This window comes from Fomitopsis serialis, assembly GCF_022376445.1.
Source record: "Fomitopsis serialis strain Sig1Antser10 chromosome Unknown B0H18scaffold_123, whole genome shotgun sequence".
NCBI lineage: Eukaryota > Fungi > Basidiomycota > Agaricomycetes > Polyporales > Fomitopsidaceae > Fomitopsis > Fomitopsis serialis.
Window position 1 is genome coordinate 57,976 of NW_025955083.1, and position 16,518 is coordinate 74,493.

At 60.0% G+C, this 16,518-nt stretch overlaps 4 protein-coding genes across 4 annotated transcripts; 3 read left to right on the forward strand and 1 right to left on the reverse strand.

Annotated features, from left to right (window-relative positions):
* Positions 1 to 45: 45 nt before the first annotated feature.
* Positions 46 to 2,810, forward strand: B0H18DRAFT_958976 (uncharacterized protein; the record flags this gene model as incomplete). Its single annotated transcript, XM_048042763.1, has 11 exons — positions 46 to 78; positions 130 to 273; positions 330 to 476; positions 532 to 636; positions 682 to 780; positions 857 to 1,142; positions 1,173 to 1,303; positions 1,354 to 1,396; positions 1,603 to 1,740; positions 1,997 to 2,091; positions 2,349 to 2,810. The coding sequence occupies 11 exons, from the start codon at positions 46 to 48 to the stop codon at positions 2,808 to 2,810; spliced, it is 1,683 nt and encodes a 560-aa protein (XP_047887549.1).
* Positions 2,811 to 3,673: 863 nt separating this feature from the next.
* B0H18DRAFT_1124439 (uncharacterized protein) lies at positions 3,674 to 9,014 on the forward strand (the record flags this gene model as incomplete). Its single annotated transcript, XM_048034851.1, has 9 exons — positions 3,674 to 3,988; positions 4,041 to 4,205; positions 4,262 to 4,621; positions 4,688 to 4,937; positions 5,973 to 6,205; positions 6,240 to 6,465; positions 8,045 to 8,511; positions 8,589 to 8,906; positions 8,964 to 9,014. The coding sequence occupies 9 exons, from the start codon at positions 3,674 to 3,676 to the stop codon at positions 9,012 to 9,014; spliced, it is 2,385 nt and encodes a 794-aa protein (XP_047887550.1).
* Positions 8,998 to 10,825, reverse strand: B0H18DRAFT_1039076 (uncharacterized protein; the record flags this gene model as incomplete). The annotated part of the gene is made up of 2 exons (XM_048030479.1): positions 8,998 to 10,727; positions 10,805 to 10,825. The coding sequence occupies 2 exons, from the start codon at positions 10,823 to 10,825 to the stop codon at positions 9,279 to 9,281; spliced, it is 1,470 nt and encodes a 489-aa protein (XP_047887551.1). The 3' UTR covers positions 8,998 to 9,278.
* Positions 10,826 to 15,074: 4,249 nt separating this feature from the next.
* Positions 15,075 to 15,905, forward strand: B0H18DRAFT_1124441 (Fungalysin metallopeptidase-domain-containing protein; the record flags this gene model as incomplete). Its single annotated transcript, XM_048034852.1, has 4 exons — positions 15,075 to 15,212; positions 15,262 to 15,309; positions 15,399 to 15,450; positions 15,502 to 15,905. 4 exons carry the CDS (start codon positions 15,075 to 15,077, stop codon positions 15,903 to 15,905), a joined length of 642 nt encoding a protein of 213 aa, XP_047887552.1.
* Between the last annotated feature and the right edge of the window lie 613 nt (positions 15,906 to 16,518).

A 16,518-nucleotide genomic window follows, 5' to 3' on the forward strand; every position in this document is an offset into this window, starting at 1 on the left:
GTGAGGCGCAGCACGCCAAATACCGGTGTCCCCCCCGGTAAGACCATGGATTTTGCCGAAGATTCCGCCGATGCTCAGGTATGCAGCGTCGCAATGCATGCATTACTTTCGGCTGGTTAACTGTTACAGGCCGGTCGTCAATTGCCGAGTCGCGATGGCGTTGACCTTGCCACGTCAGCTGGCGAGCGTACCGGGCGGCAGCCCAAAAGCGTTGTTCGCGGACGTTTTGCCATTCCCATGGAGGAAGACGAACCGGTGCCAGAAACGTCATCGGTGTGTATTGTTTACTTCTCGTATTAGCTGAGGATCGAAACTAATACATTACGCAGAATGTGCGCTCTGGTGGACGCTTCAAGATCCCGATGGACGACGAGACACCCTCCGGACGCTTCAAGATCCCGATGGAGGACGAGACACCCTCCGGACGCTTCCACATCCCGATGGAGGACGAGACGCCCTTGCCATTGCCAGCACCAGTACGTATCGCTCCACCGTACTCGTGCCATATATGCCGCTGATTGAAGTTCCAAGACCCGCACAGCCAAGAATAAAAGGTCTGCCCGTGCCACGTCCGAGTTAGGATCAGGGGCGCATCATCCCTTCCGATTCAAGATCCCAATGGATGACAACGACGAGGTAAGCCAGCAGTGTGAAGTGTGGCTGCGATCAAACCTCACACAGCGGCAGGGGCACACAAGGCAAGAGAACTCCGAACCTCAGAGGCGGGCAGGGACCATGGCGCGCGGTAGAATTGCGATCCCGATGGACGAGGCAGAGGCCGTAAGTGTTCCTGACAGTACTTCGAAAACGCGTGGGTTGCTGACGGTCTTCATAGAATGAATGTGACGTTGACCAGGAAACGTCTGGATTGCTGGCGGCCCACAGTGGCAGCACCGCGGTGCCCGACAACGTGCACAAACCACCTGCCGCCTTGCCTGTAAGTGGAAATTCGGAGTCCGGGGCCCAGGATGGGATGGCGAACGCCCGGGAGTCGATTCCCCGGAAAAGGTCACCACCGGCAGCCACACCGCGGGTTCAAATGCCGCCCCGGCCAAGTCCACGCCTCCCTGTGGAACCTCCCACAACTCAAAGGTCTGCACGACCAAAAGGAATGACCACTACGGGGGCTTCACAGTTGCCTGGTGCGTCTCCTCGATTCTCGCGCACATCAGGCGGAGGACAGCCGGCGGGTGATGTAGGCATGCCCGAACTGAGTATGAAACAAGCGCAATCGTCTTCTTCAACGATATCCGACTTGCCGAGGGTCCCTGACGATGGGCACGATCGAACCCTAATGGAACAGGTATGTTCGTCTACGATGCGACCGGTTACGGACTAATTAGTGCCTTACAGCCGGAGAAGATTACTTACGCTCCTCCGGACACTAGGGAGAACGGTCAGTATTCCTGATGTTCAAAGAGTCCGTGGCAGGAAGACAACCGAATATTCATGTATTCTGTCTCTGTCACTGACACGTACGATCCCGCGCACCACATATGGGAGCCGGACAGTACACCGTCGGCCGAGTCACTGGACTGGGCGGACAACTGTACTGCGTGCTCGGGGTACCGTGACAATCAGATGCTGACACACTGGTTGCAGGACCGGCGCTCACAGCGGCAACTGCGACGAGGGTTTTGGAGTTGACAGCTGAGCGTGGAATTATACTCGCCCGTCTGGAAGCCCTCGGAGCGCTTCAAAATGCGAACGTCAACAACATGGAGGCTGTCGATTGGATTCGTGGGTGGTACCGCTTGCGTTCCCAGACGGAGCGTGTGGAATGAGAGAGTTAGATTTTCTCAATGTATCTTTAGTGCCGCATAATGTTCCAGCGAAATACCGCGTGAGGTGGCAGGGAAAGTGACCTGAGATTGCCGGAAGACGATGACAGCATACAGGTGTACACCGGCCGGACAGTGAGCTCCTTCGGCCGGCCAGTCAGGGTGCACGGTCTACCTTTGCCTGCAGGCGATGAGAGTGAAAAAGTGTTAATTAGCCAGGAGACCTGGAGTCTTTGCGGGGTACACGGATGTGCAGATTCTAACATCGCCCGCAGGGTTTGAAGGCAGATCCGCGTGCGCCGGCCGACTGGTGCGTATCTTCGGCCGGCGACTAGGACGTGCGCAGCCACGGTACTGAGCCGGCCATCATTTGTTACAGCACCAACTGCACTATTATACGGACTGACGAAACATGTTGACCGTGCTGGGTTTGATCACATCCCCGACAGGGTATGAAAGGAAACTTGCGCCCGCCGGCCAGACGCTCTGTATCTTCGGCCGGTGAGTTTGACCTGCGGAGTGCGGAGAGTGACCAGGCTATTGTTAATTGTGAACGCAACTGCACAGATATACCAGCTGACGGAACATTTCGACTTTGCTGGGTTTGATCACATCCCCGGCAGCTATGACAGCAGATATGCGTTCGCCGGCCGGACTGTATGGAGCGTCGGCCAGCGACTCAGAAACGCGGAGCCTCCATCGCTTGCAGGCAGTAGGGAAATCCATGTGTCCGGAGTGCGGAGAGTGACCAGGCTATTGTTAATTGTGAACGCAACTGCACAGGTATACCAGCTGACGGAACATTTCGACTTTGCTGGGTTTGATCACATCCCCGGCAGCTATGACAGCAGATATGCGTTCGCCGGCCGGACTGTATGGAGCGTCGGCCAGCGACTCAGACACGCGGAGCCTCCATCGCTTGCAGGCAGTAGGGCAATCCATGTGTATGCCACCACGACCATTCACATTGTCCGACTGCATCCCCATGGTCTCTACACTGCTGCATTGTTCCTGCAGTGGACAATCTGAGCCTCCTGTTCTCCGGTGGGACCGTTGGTGTGCTCTACCAGCACCCCCAATATCTGCATGCCCAAACTCTTCCCCCGCCATTATATTCATCTCATAATGTCCGGCCGGACCGATCGAAACGTTCACATTAAATATGTCGTCGCTATCCCTGCCCTTGACGCGAGGGCGTTACACTGACTTCATGTGACCGGCCGGACCGTTACCAGCGGTTATTGCTCTGTGTGATATGCGGCCCACTGTACAGCCCTTGGTTGAAGTCACACGGGAACGCTTCCGCCCGGACCGCTTACAACGTTCTTTATAGGAGGGGGACAGAACCTAGTCCGCTGCCGACTTTGTTCGGTTTGTAGACCGGCCGGCACGCTAGGTGTGGTATACAAAGGCAACCGGCCATGTCGCTAGAAACGCCCTAGGCGATATGCCGGAGGCGGTGGCCGGCACGTTGTGGGCGATGAACTTGAAACCCGACCGTGACGTCACAATTATTTGACAGTCATTCGGCCGCACCGCCATAGCAGTGTTATGCATGCTACGGGCCGTGCCGTTGTATACGGCACGCAAGGTATCTCGGCCGTCCCGTATTGCATATCATTGAGTAAAACACTACTCCGGCTGTGTCGTTGCAGACCTTCGTGCCTACCCACCGGCCCCAATGCTATTAACATCTGGTCTGGTCTGCGGCCATTACGCCTGCAGCGTGCGGCGTGTTCCTCCGGGCGGCCTCCGGCCCACCGTTTGCAACGGGCGAAATGCACCCCGGGTGTACCGTTAGTATCGGATAGGTATCACTGAATAATGTGCTTGAACGGCAGACAATGATGGTACTGCTCGCAGAATTCTCTCGCTGCTTACCATCGTACTTCATGACGAGGCTTGGCGAGAACTCCAACGTCCTTGCTTGCCCTCCACGAGCCTTGAGTCCTGCACAGAAGGAAGAGCTTGGGGCCCTCGGTGCCATCGTCGGCCTCTGCTTGGTGAATGGTATGGCAATCCCGAAGATCACAGGAGAATGGTTGATCTATCTTCTCAATGGCTGCAACTTTGAGGCGATCACGCGCGAGGTCACACAGGCCTTCCATCCTCGTCTCGCAGCGGAGATCATCCAGCTCGACAGCATTGGGCCGACTGGCGATCTCACACCATTTGAAGAAGACTTTGTCATTTACCTTGGGAAGCATGTAAGTCGCCACACATGATCTGCTTTGTAGATGACGAGACGAGATTTTGCAGACTGCATTATACACGATTCGTGACGAAGAAACCCATGCTGCTTTTGCCCCAATGCTCCTGTACAAGGCTCTGCTAGGCGACGACACTGTTGCAGAGCATACCGATACTCGTGCTTTCCGCGCAGGCTTCGAGTTGCCGTGTCACAACGGGTTCACGTTGTCGAAGGTTCGTTAATGCAGCACTATCAGCCGAGGGACTACCTTTCTTACAGTCTTCTTCAGGCTGCTCAAGCATTCGCCGGTGGACCAGCTGCACTCGTGATGGCGGCCTGTTCGACGCGAATTGGCAGCTACGAAAGCCTCAAGCCTTACCTCGATATTATCGTCAAGCACACAGTCCCTCTTCCCCTGAAGACGATCGCCTTCGACGATGGGCGTGCCAGTCTAGGGGATGTGGTCAGGGGCTTCCTCCAGCGCACAGGCATTCCCTGCGCTGCGTCGTTCGAGAGGAAGCGAGCTGCCGGGACGTTCACCTCTGACCTCGTCTCACTTGAAGAGATCGACTCTCCGAGCTTCCGCCCTCGCATGCTCGCCATCGCTGCCACTGGCTCCGACTCGATTGTGGGTAGCGAGAAAATCAAGGTTCGTACTCGCAGCAGGTCTGCATCGTTAGTATGTATCTGGATCCTGAGTCGGTTCAATTTCCAGATCACTTTTGTTGGCAATAGTGACGAGGCCTATGCCTGCCCTGTCGCGAGCCGCGCATTCTGCGAAAAGGAAGGCATCGTCAGCTGGCAGACCTGCTTCAAGGAAGGTGTCGTTCCGACTGCCTACCTCGCACAGCTCGTCCACGAGGTATACGATCCGGATTCGGTGGACAAGCCGACGTCCCTCCTCAATGCAATCGACAGCTGGCTTCTTGAGGAATTGCTTTCTGCAATCGCCAGTCCCCACGGTGGTATCCTTTGATGTTCTCATTCAGTTCACAGGTTGAGGCGACTCGGGCCTGCTTTACGATCGTAGCGACGCCTGAGTCCTCCCTGCCTTTTCCGCATGGTCTTCGCGCTATTCTACCTTGCTTACCATTCGCACTTCATTCACTCATATAATACTCGTCGTATGTTCTATCTCCTCGCCGCTCGCTCGCAGTATGCACTCGTAGTCGTACAGATTCACCCCTGGCAGTTTTCGGGCTGCACTGGACCGTTATGGCTTAGGAACAGAACATCTATGAAAACAATGTTGGCTCTGAACTATCGTGCTGATTCTCGCTCTGCAGTTCGCATACACCAGCACTCCACCAGTCCTCGCCAGTCCTCGTCAGCCTGCCTGGAGGTGGCGGCGGAGGGGGCACGAAGTCACAATTGAGCGCGGCGCCCAGGATCGCGAAGCGCACGAGGGCGCAGGCGGCAGTTGCGTGCGCGCCGGAAAATGTTGCGCGGGGCCGCGAACGGCACGGACAAGGGCGGAGCGGAGGGACCAAGCTCCTCCCCGAGGCGGCGATCCAACTCCTTCGCCGCATCGAGCTGCCCACCGGGAGCGCCTTGACCTTGGCCGGGTAGCGGCCGGGCAGAAAGCCGCAACCTGCGGGATTCTTCTGCAGGCGAGTGGGGGCGGCGCGGAGCGGCCGGGGAGCACGCTGGGACCAGCAGAAAAGGCAGCGCCCCAGCCTCCCGCAACTTGCAAGCTGGGCGGCTTCAGCGCCGCGGCGCGCGGGAGGCAGCGGCCGCCAACCTGGGTGCCGCGCAGTGGTGGCTAGCCAGTAGGCGCAGGCTAGCCGGTTGCTGCTCGCGCGGGCGCGGCCAGGCTGGAGCCTGCAGGAACTAGAGGCGCAGCCGCGACCTCCCTCTGCTGCCCGGCGCGGCGAGGAGACTGGAGACTGCCGCCGAGTCCCCCTTTGGCGACCCTGCAGATGCGACCACCCGGGCCCTACCCCAACGCGAACATCGATGCAGGATCACCGCCGGAAGAGCTGCAGCTGAGCTTTAGCCAGTACCTCCAGAACTGCAAAAGCGCCAAGGCGCAGCCGCGACCTCCCTCCACTGCCCGGCGCGGCGAGGAGACTGGAGACTGCCGCCGAGTCCTCCTTTGGCGACCCTGCAGATGCAACCACCCGGGCCCTACCCCAACGCGAACATCGATGCAGGATCGCCGCCGGAAGAGCTGCGGCTGAGCTTTAGCCAGTACCTCAAGAACCGCAAACGCGCCGCGATGGTTGAGCCCGGGGTGCGCGCCGTTGCTGCCTGACCGCGGCCTTCAGGAGGCGTCCTCGGTGCGCGCGTTGCGGCCCCCGGCAACCTCGCGAGTGGGGGCGCAGCCCGGCTCTGCCGGCGTGCCGCGCGGGACCAAGCGCGGGTACTGGGCGGCGGAAGCCTGCGCCATTGCGGCGTTGCAGCAGCCAGAAAGCCTCTGGATGATGGCGGCCTTCATCGCAAACCTGATCCAGTCGAGAGGGACGAACGAGATGACGCCCGGCAGGTGCGCAGGTAAGAGAATGCCGAGGGTCACAACAAGATAATCGAAGGCGTACCCAGACCCAGGCAACGCCCACCCCAAGTGGGATGCCGCGGATGGGAGCGAACCGCGTACACAGCGACGATCGTCGACACGAGCTGTACGACGCGGCACGCCGCGAACAGCGCGCGAACGAACCCATGCCAGCGCGCCGCGAAGTTGAGAGCCTGCGAGATGATGGTGACGTGGAAGTAGACAATCGAGTGAAGGGCACGGTCGTTGCGGGTCGTCGCCTGCGTGAGCCCTTTCTCCAACGTTACGCAGAATCTGTTGTAAAAAATTCGTCTTGATGCAGATAAAGAGCGACGAGGGCGATCGTGGACAGTGAGGTGGATACCAAAGGCGACGGCATACGAGAAAGTCTCGGCCAAGTCCCATTTGTCCGGGCTGTTCGAGGGCAGGACACAGCGAGGGTCATGATGGCACCGTCGCTAAGCTAGAGTCTGCTAGACGCACTGATGAGGTCGTGCGCGACGCGCGCGGCGAGTCCGCGTGAACGACGTTTGAACGGTGAGCGGGTTGTTTAGCGCCCGGCGCGCTGACTCGGGCAGCCACCACGACCGCTGGAGGAGACGACCGCTGGAGGAGGGTCGGAACGCGCCGGCGGTCAGGCGAGCTCGAACTGACACCTGACTAGCCGAACGTGAACCATCAAGCTTTCAAGCTTTAAGATCGCCCTCTACCCTCTCCGGTCTCCCTCTCCCGCTCTCCCGCTCGCGCTCCTGACCCAGCGGTTCGAATCTGGGAACCTCCACTCGACATCGCGTGGTTCTGCGTGACAGGCAACCTAGCCACGCGAACCAGGTCTCGCGCAACGCGCGCGCAAGTCCAACCTCGAGCGACAAGACTGTCCAGAACGCGACGAGTGCAGAGCGGGGATGATGTGAGGAGGGTAGGATAGTAGGGGCACGGGTGCGGGGAGCAGGGAAAGCGGGCAGGAAGCTTGCTCCAAAATCGACGGTACGCCTTCACTGGACGTGCCCACCCAGTCACTGCCGCCCCTCTCTTCGCCGCCGAGCATCGCGCATTGGGTACGCCGAGCCTACCGCTCGACGTACGTGCTCCTGACGAACACTCGCAAGCTACAGACAGGCGCCTCATTCTCCTCTCCTCCGCCTGTCTTCGTCGCCGGGAGGCCACTCGCCATTGCCCTCACCACCGGGTCCGAGTCGCCGCAGCCATCCCCCGCGGCCGCGCCCCACAGGCTGGTGTAACACACAAATCCTGCAGACAAATTTGTCGCGTTCTAATGCAGGCATGCCGCGTACGTAGCTCCGTAGTCGGGTTTTCGCATGGAGACTGACCCGCCGCGACTGCACTCGCAGTGTAGCAAAACGAGCCGACCGAACGCCCTCTCCCTCAGGCTCTTCTTCCACTCCCTGACCACCGCGCGCGCCTGCTCCTCGTCGGATGCACGCTCCTCCACTATCACCCAACACTGCCGCCAATTAGACCTCGCCATCCGCGATGGCAGCCGAAGCTGATGGCTTTTCACGCCGCCTCAAGATTACCGCTGCCGCTCTCCCCGTCCTTCATCCCGTCATCAGGCAGGCCCATCTGCCGGCAGTCCAAGCAAGCTCTACAACCCCAATGCCGCCAACCCCCGACGAGTCATTCTCACCGCCGAGCCAGAAGCCATGTCGGACGCCGCGCCGAGCCCGTATGCTCCGCGGGGCCCCGCGCCAGATGGGCCGCGCCAGGCTGCTTACCAGTCCAGAGTGGCACCCGATTCACATAGACAACTCTTCGATCATCGTAAGGATGCCGTGTACGCAGCTCAGCCCGGCTCTCCCCAACCACCACCACTCCCTCCAGCTCTTCTAGTGGGGGGTCCACAGCACACGACTGCCCGCTCCTCTAACCCAGCTTCCTTCTTTACGATGCGTGGTCTCGTGCGCGGCCTTCCGGATGCGCATTCGGAGCACTGTGCCGACTTCTTCGGGGAGCTTGAGTCGCGCGCGGAACATCTCGAGCAGCTCATGGAGGCGCATGGGGCTCTGGGAATGCAGAGCGAGCAGGTCACCGTGACGCCCGGCAACAGCAAGCCAGACGCGCTCATTGAGCAGGCTCTCGGGGATCTCCCGTTGCTCAGTAGATCTGCGAGCACGCCAGCGCGCCGTTCTTCATGGTGAACCACCATGCGTTCGCGAACCAGGAGGATGCGCTGGGCGACCCGGCGCGTGCGCTGCTCCAATTCATGATCGCGGCGACGCCGAACCAGACGCTGCCGAACCAGACGCTCGCGGAGGACCTCACGGAGAACCGTGCTGCGCACCTTGAGAAGATGCAGTCAACCTGGGAGCCGCGCTTCGTCAGTGGTCGTGGCACGATCTCCGGGCTTGTGAGCAACGTCCCTGTAAGGCGCCTTACTCGTCGTGCCTCGTATGCGCTGCACCCAGTCTCTATTCAAGAGGTACTGTCTACAGATTGCATACAAAGGCGGTGACGAGGTAAAGCTGAGGGCTCGTAGGTGCGCCGGCGCGCCATACGAGTCCTGGAGCAAACAAGGACAAATATGTAATGTAAAATATACCGTAACGGGAATATCCGTTACACTCTCCCCCACTGGACACGACCACGGGTCCCAGCGATAACCAGAGAAACAGAGAGAAAAAGGAAAGAAAGGAATAGTACATGCAACCACCCAACGGTGGTAGCAATTGGCAAGACAAAGATGATGTTGAACTGTAGACAGTGACAAACTACTTCACGTCAGTGAGCCGACACGACCGTTCACCATTGTCATACACAACTCGACAGAGTTGTGCAACCAGCATGTAGACTACTACTCGGACTCCGAGTAATAGTCTGCATCTTCGGAGTTACCCTCGTCTTCAGCAGGTAGTGCAGAAGAACTGTAGGTATCCTCCATCTCGGACTGCTCGTAGTAGTCAGAGACTACTACTGCGTTTGCCCCCTCAGAACCTGGATTCGAAGAATCCCACGAGCTATGATGCTCAGACTCGGAGAGAGACTCTGACTCAACATGGTCAGAGTAATCCTCACGAGTTGTGGTATGAGGCTCCTCATCAGAGGAGTTGTACCAGTCGGAGTCATCCTGAGGTTGACTGCGAGGTGGTACAACAAGCCATCCCAGCTTGTTGTAGGCCCAATATCGCACCATCTCCATAGGTAATGGTGCAACCAGCAGAGGATCAAACTCGAGAGGAACCACTTCCAATTCCCTCTGGAAGTGGTCCCATGCTCGTCGAGCAGCACGAGAATATGTCCCCAGTCGTGGGGACATCTCCTCGATGGCCTGTCCGCAGCTGAGTGCAGATCTCTTGCAGTGAGCCCAAATGGCCCACTCGCCATCACTCGCCGCGCATTCAGCCTCGTCGAAATCGTGGTCGAGCTGGTCCGCGAGGAGGCTGAAACACAACTCGCGCAACACCTCGTCCGTGGGCCATTGACTCACATCGACGGTTACTGGACGATCCGGTGTGCATGCTTGGTTCAAGACTGGTACTTCACGGCGCGAAGTACCATCTTCCCGAGTAAGGTCGTGGCCGAGACGGTCACCTGTATTCTGTACGTCGAGTCGATCGCTCGACACGCGTGGTACCGGTGGTACCTGTCTCGATGTTCGACGTGAAGCTCGTACGTCGAGCTCAACGCTGGATGTACAGCCCGTGACTGCGTCCGATCCCAGTACACCACTATGTGATGTACTGGCCACTCGTGAGGTGTACTGCACATTGAGTCCCTGGCTCAATGTGCGAGTAGCTGACCTTCGCGTCGAGTCCCCATGGATAACCTGTACGTCAAGCTCACGGCTTGGCGTCCATGTAGCTGCAGGATTCGAGACCAGTACATCTTCACGAGATGTACTGGTGGTGGTGTGACGCAAGCGGTGGCCGCTCGACGCCCCGCTCCCTTCCCCTTTTTGGAGAGTGCCCCCTCTCATGAGGACGGTAGCCCCCTCATGCACCCGCACTGGTTCGGTCTCGGTACCTCCAATAGTAGGTGAACATTGCTGTTCACCTGTGTCCGAAGGTTCTTGCCTTCGTGCCGATGGGGCGTCCAGTTCATCCAGCTGCATCGGAAAACTTCCAACTAGCTCCCGGGAACGCGACCTTGTTTGGGCGCGCGACGACCTCCTCGTCGTGCAAGTCGACGCGGACACTTCACTCGAAGTGCCTGCCGTGCTGCGCACCCGCGAGAACGAAGATTCGTTCTCGCCAGATGTTCTTGCTCCTGACGTAGGATTATCAATCCGCGTCGAATCGTTCGACTGGGCCAGGTCCGGAGGAAGCAGCGACAGATCCATCGTGGATGTGCTTGGCGGCGGTAGCTCCCGGTCTCGTTCGCTGGGCGTGCCAAATACCCCATGGTACTTGGGCTGGTGCTCGCCGTCGAAAGACACAACCAACTCGCGTCGGTCTTGCTGAACGCGACGTGCCGGTAGCACGTAGCGTCCCGACAGTTGCCATTGCTTCTCGGGTGCAGCCCATCGCACGTCTACCGTGGTAGGCGTCTTGGTCGACTGCTCGCAATCTACCGAATGGGGCCCGGCCACTATTCCATCCTGACATTCGTTTACGACGGTGGAATGGTTCATCCCAGTGCGACACGGCGGTGGCACTGCGAACCAAGAAGATGAGTTGGCGAGTACCTCACGGTACTCGCCCTTGGCAGTCGGACGATCATGTCCGTATGCCGTACCCTCTGCGTGCGGATCCAGTGGGTGTGCGAGTACCCTGGGGTACTCGCACTCCTCCTTAGAAGGATGTTCGGCAGCACCTACACTGAGCATAGAGCTCGATGGCGGTGCCGCACCCGTCGTGGCGAGGTGGGGCGAGTCGGTAGTGCGTGTATGCGCTCCGGACGCGCCGCCGTGCGTGGCTGCTGATGCGACTACACTGTCGCTCTGTGATGTAGACGGGCCACTGTCGATTGCGACGACCTTCCGGGTGGTCGCGATCGACGCGGATAGTGGTACCGTAGGTGGTGATGGCGGGGCGATTACCGCAAGGTACTCGCTGTCCTGGTCGCCGCCGAGCTCCTTGGATGAGCTCGCTCGCTCGTCGATCGTACCGCGTTGCGTGACCGTGCCAGTCGCGACCTGTAGGTCGCCCCGTGGGTCGTCTGTACCGCCGACGCACGTGGTGACTGCCACGACAACCGCATTGGTTGTCGTGGTCGTTACGAGTGGTGGTGGCGGTATAGGAGATGGTTGTAGAGGCGAGGGAGATACGTCCAACAGGGGCGTACCTTCATCTTTCGAGCACGTCTGCTCGTCTTCTTCGCGTACACTGCACCCTTCCCCCTCTCCTCCTTCTGCCTGACCGTCCCCATCGGAATCTCCTGCTTCCACTCCCTCGTCCACTTCTTCTCCGTCCCTGTCCTGCCCATCCTTCCACCCTTCGTGCGAGCTTCCGGGTGCGCGATCGTCCTGGGGCTCGTCGCACTCGTCGTAGTCTCCAGCAGTGTTGGGAGGCGCGGAGATGTCGACAGGATGTTGGCGAGGGGTCCCTAGGAGCGAACCATCGGCGAGAACTGTAAAGTTCTCGCCGGGTTGACGGTCGAGCAACCGTTCTGGTCGATCGGGATCCGTAAGCGCTGGCCGCTGCACTGTTGGTAGTGCAGTAGTCGGGTCGCGATCTCGAGCTCGCGCGTTGCTCGGGAATACGCGATCGTCGGGCAGCGCGCTCATCGGGGCACCAAGATCGCGGAGAGAGCGGTGGATGCTGTTGCTGGAGAGGTCGAGGTCGAAGTCGAGGCCGAGGTCCGCCGCTTCGTCGAGTCGGTCGGGGTTGTATCGTGGACCTGTCAGCTGAACCGCGAGATGTTCAGCTGTCTTGGAACTACCGGGGGCTTGTACTTCCGGTTGGGAGTGCAAGTCTTCTCGGAGGTCGGCTGCGCGCGATTGAGGGCTGCTGGAGATGTCGTCGAGGTCGTCCCACGACCTGGCCAGCTGAACCTCAGGAGGTTCAGCTACATCGGAGCAGCTGGGGGCCTGCACTTCCGTGAGGACGTGCAGGCCGTGTGGCGTCGCAGTTGGTCGAGCGATGGGCCTGCCAGACGACGGGTCAGGGACGGTCGACGCGCAGTGGTCATAGCCACCGGGTACGTCTAGCAGTAGGCTAGGCGTACGCGCTGCACAATGGACGGTCGAAGCTGAGTAGAGCACTTCGGACATGCATCGCTGCAGGTCCGTCGTGCTGCCTCGCGAATTAGGAGGTACAACCGCAAGGTCGTCTCCTACCGCATGCGCTCTGCCTTGCAGAATGGGAGGCACGACCGTTGGGTCGTCCCGTAGCGCAGACGCACCGTCTTCATGACCAACAACGCGTACGAAGAACTGAACGTTGGTCGCTACGCTTGTTGGTGCGGATGCGGGCAAGGTAGGAGGTGTCGAGGTGGGTACGTCCATCAGGGGCGTACCTTCAGTTCTCGACCCTTTATGCTGGTCGGTAGCGTGTACGTCGAGCATCAATCTCGGCGTACTCGCTATCCATCGGTCGGTGATGGATGAATGGGACACGTCGGACGTGCACTGCTGCGCGTCCGCCGTGTCGCTTTGCGAGATGGACGGTACGACCACGAGGTCGTCCCGTATCCTGGGCGTACTGCCTCGGAGATTGGAGGGTACGACCGCGAGGTCGTCCCGTAGCACAGACGTGCTATCCCGCGAAACATCCGGTACGACTTCGCAGTCGTACCTGGAGGCGGAAGTGCCGTCTTCGTGGTCAATAGGACGCACGACGAACCTCTCGTCCGTCGTTACGCGTGCTGGCGCGGGCACTGGAAGCGGAGGCGGCGATGCAGGGACGTACGGTGAGTACGTGCCTGTGGTTGTCGAGCCTTCGTGCTCGTGCATCCTGCTCGCCCCGCACCCTTCCTCCCTCTGTCCCTGTGTTCCTTCCTCAACCTCGCTACTCCTCTGCCCCCTGTCCTCCTTCCACTCTCCTTGCTCCGCGTTGTCCATGGTCCGCTCAGTCTTGCGGCTCGGCGTTGGACTTGAACGCGCGTCGTTCAAGTCCTGGGTCATGCGGCTGGGTTGCGTGTCGCCAGAGCCGCTGTGACGGTCGCCAGAGTCATCGGACTCGAAGAGGGGACCTCCCAAGTCGAGGCGCGGGACCAGAAGGGAGAGTTGAGGAGCCGGTGAGTGAGGAATTGGTGATCTGGTACCGGGAGGTACCAGGTCGTCGGTCGCCCCTGACTGGACTGGCGGTAAGTCAGCCAGCCATTCGCGAACGCGAGTTCGCACTCGCGTCGGGGCGGCGCGCGCGTCTGGTTCGCCAGACGGGCGCTCGAGGTGGCTGCCCAGAGAGTGGGAGGAGGCGAGGACGAGGGGTCGGTGGTGGCGGTCGAGCGTAGTGCGGTGGGCGCTAGAACTCGGGGCGCTCACCACAGACTCGTGGCGCTCGACGCCTGTAGCGTTGAGCGCGTCGCGCGTCGCGTCGAGCAGGCTGCTCGTCGTGGCGCGCACGGCGTTCGACAACGAATATATATATTTTGTGTCGCGGCTCATCTCTGAACACGCGACGAGCGTATCTACACGCGTGGGCTCGTTCCCACTGCACACAGTACTACTGTAGTACTGTGTGCCTATGCCCTCCCGGGTGCTGATACGAGTCAGCTCCTGGCGCTGCTCGTTCAATCCAGGCACGAGCTCGACTACGGCTACGTTGTCGAGCTCGGCGCGCTCACCACTCCTCAGAGTGGTGCCGAGCTTCATCGGCTGGGTCGAAGCAGGTGGAGAGTCGGTCTCCGGGCGGTTTTGAGCGGGCTCGACATTGGGCTCGAGCCGCTCAGTGCGCGGTGCCTGTTCGACCTCACGGTCGGACGGCGCCTGCTCTGTGAGGGCTCCGGCTGAGTCCTCGCGGTGAGAAGACTCAGTCCGGGTGGTCTTCGTGCGAGAAGACCGACTGCGGCTGCTGGCCTCGGACAGAGCGGCGTCGACCGTTGCCAGCAGTTCGGCCTCGAGTTGCTTGGATTCCTCGAGGGCTTTGTTGATCCGCTCTTGACTTGCGGCGAGCTTTGCTCGGACTTCCGCACGCAACGCCTTCAGCTTGCTGCGGGTTCCACTGTGGGACCCGCGGGTGCCTCGCGAAGGTGCGGACGGGGTGTTGGTCGACTCGGACATCTTGTCGAGTTGTCGAGTTGGCCAGAGGATGATCAAAGTAGCATAGAGTTTGTTGATGTCGAATTTCGAGGTTCGAGAGTTTGTTGCCTAGAGTAGATAGTCCCAGAGAGATAGAAGCTTTTCTGGAGCGCAAAAAAGTGTAAGGCGCCTTACTCGTCGTGCCTCGTATGCGCTGCACCCAGTCTCTATTCAAGAGGTACTGTCTACAGATTGCATACAAAGGCGGTGACGAGGTAAAGCTGAGGGCTCGTAGGTGCGCCGGCGCGCCATACGAGTCCTGGAGCAAACAAGGACAAATATGTAATGTAAAATATACCGTAACGGGAATATCCGTTACAGTCCCGGACGCCGCCAACCCCGCCAAGGCGAAGGCTGCGTTCATCCAAGTGCCCAACGGCGACTCGATGTCCCTCGAGCTCGTTTGGAAGCTGGGTTTCCGTGGCGTGGCACGGTCCAATTCCTGGCGACCGGCCACCGTTCGAGGTCGAGATGCAGGGCAACTGTTACGAGGCCGCCGCGAGCGCCTGCCAGCCGCATCGCCTTATTTCCGCCGTCGGCTGGGCATCAGACTCGCCGATGTCGGTTGCTCCCATCCCGCGCAGGCGAGTTGCTGGTATTCAACTTCACGTACGTCCCGAAGAAGACGGAGAGGGAGGATGCGCTTGATGAGGCGCAGAAGTACGCCAACGCAGCAGGCACCCAGTTGTTCTACACCAGCAACCTCGTGCATGATCTGTACTAACGGTATGGCTTCGACGAGGTCTCGGGTAACTTCCAGCAGCGCAACTTCGGTGACTCGGTCGCGGTTGCTAGGAGAACGATGGCGTCATTGCCAAAGCTCAGGACGGCAGCGGGTACAAGAACGGTGAGTCAATAGGTAGCTTAGTGGAGAACTTAGAACTCATCCTTGTTGCAGCCAACTTCATGGCCCATCCTGGTGGTCAGAACGGTCGTTGCAGGATGTACCTCTGGAACACTGCGAACCCGCACCACGGCGGTGATCTTGAGGCTGGCATTGCGATCCACGAGCTCTCGCGCGGTCTCAGCACGCGTCTGGCGGGTGGTCCTGCCACCTCCGGCTGCCTTGGCTGGGGTGAATCCGGCGGCATGGGTGAGGGCTGGGGAGACTTCCTCGCCACCACCAATGCGCTTGAGTGCATTTTGCACCGCGCGCGTGCGAGGAGTGGGAGGTGCGAATGCACGGACTCGAGGACGGGTTCGCCGAGTCTGCAGAGCCTGCCAGCAGAGGCGATCACGAAAGAAATGGACGAGTGCGCCGCGTTGGGCGTACGCGGTCGCGTTCGATGTCTTCCGCCATAATTAGCTAAGTACTCGGGTCGTCGGCGTGAACGGTGGTCGCCAATAGTGTGCATGCGAGCATACAGTGCGCCGTTCACTTCCGCGTGCAACCACGTCCACCGAGTCGCCGCGGCGCGGCGCGGCGCCCACGAGGGATGAGCGTGCCGCACCACCCTCCCCGACCATATATCCCTGCACGCGAGGGACGAGCGTGCCCGCCCGCCACGTCCATATCTGGACGTGACCATATCCGGCCATATTCAGCGCCTCCGACCCGTCGCGCACGCGACCCACACCGCCACCACCGCATTCCCCGCTGTCCAGTCCGCCGGCGGTCGTACAGGTCGCCCGTCACCCAAGCCGCCGGCATCCGCTGTTGTCCACGGTGCTACCGTTCCGCAGCGCCGCTTGGAGGGCGCTGCGGGCCAGAGGATGAGTGTCCCCGCTGTCCATGAGTCCCCTCCGAGTCTGTGGCCACCCGTCGCCGCTGCCCCCCACAAGCCCCGCGTAGACACACCAAAACGCTGTTAAAAAGGCGTCGCTCAGGCCTGCCACGGCTTAGTTGCGTCCGCAGCGGGCAGGCGTGGCTTGAGCAGGGTGTGGAAGCTTGGTTCAGTCACAGAACCTCTCGCGC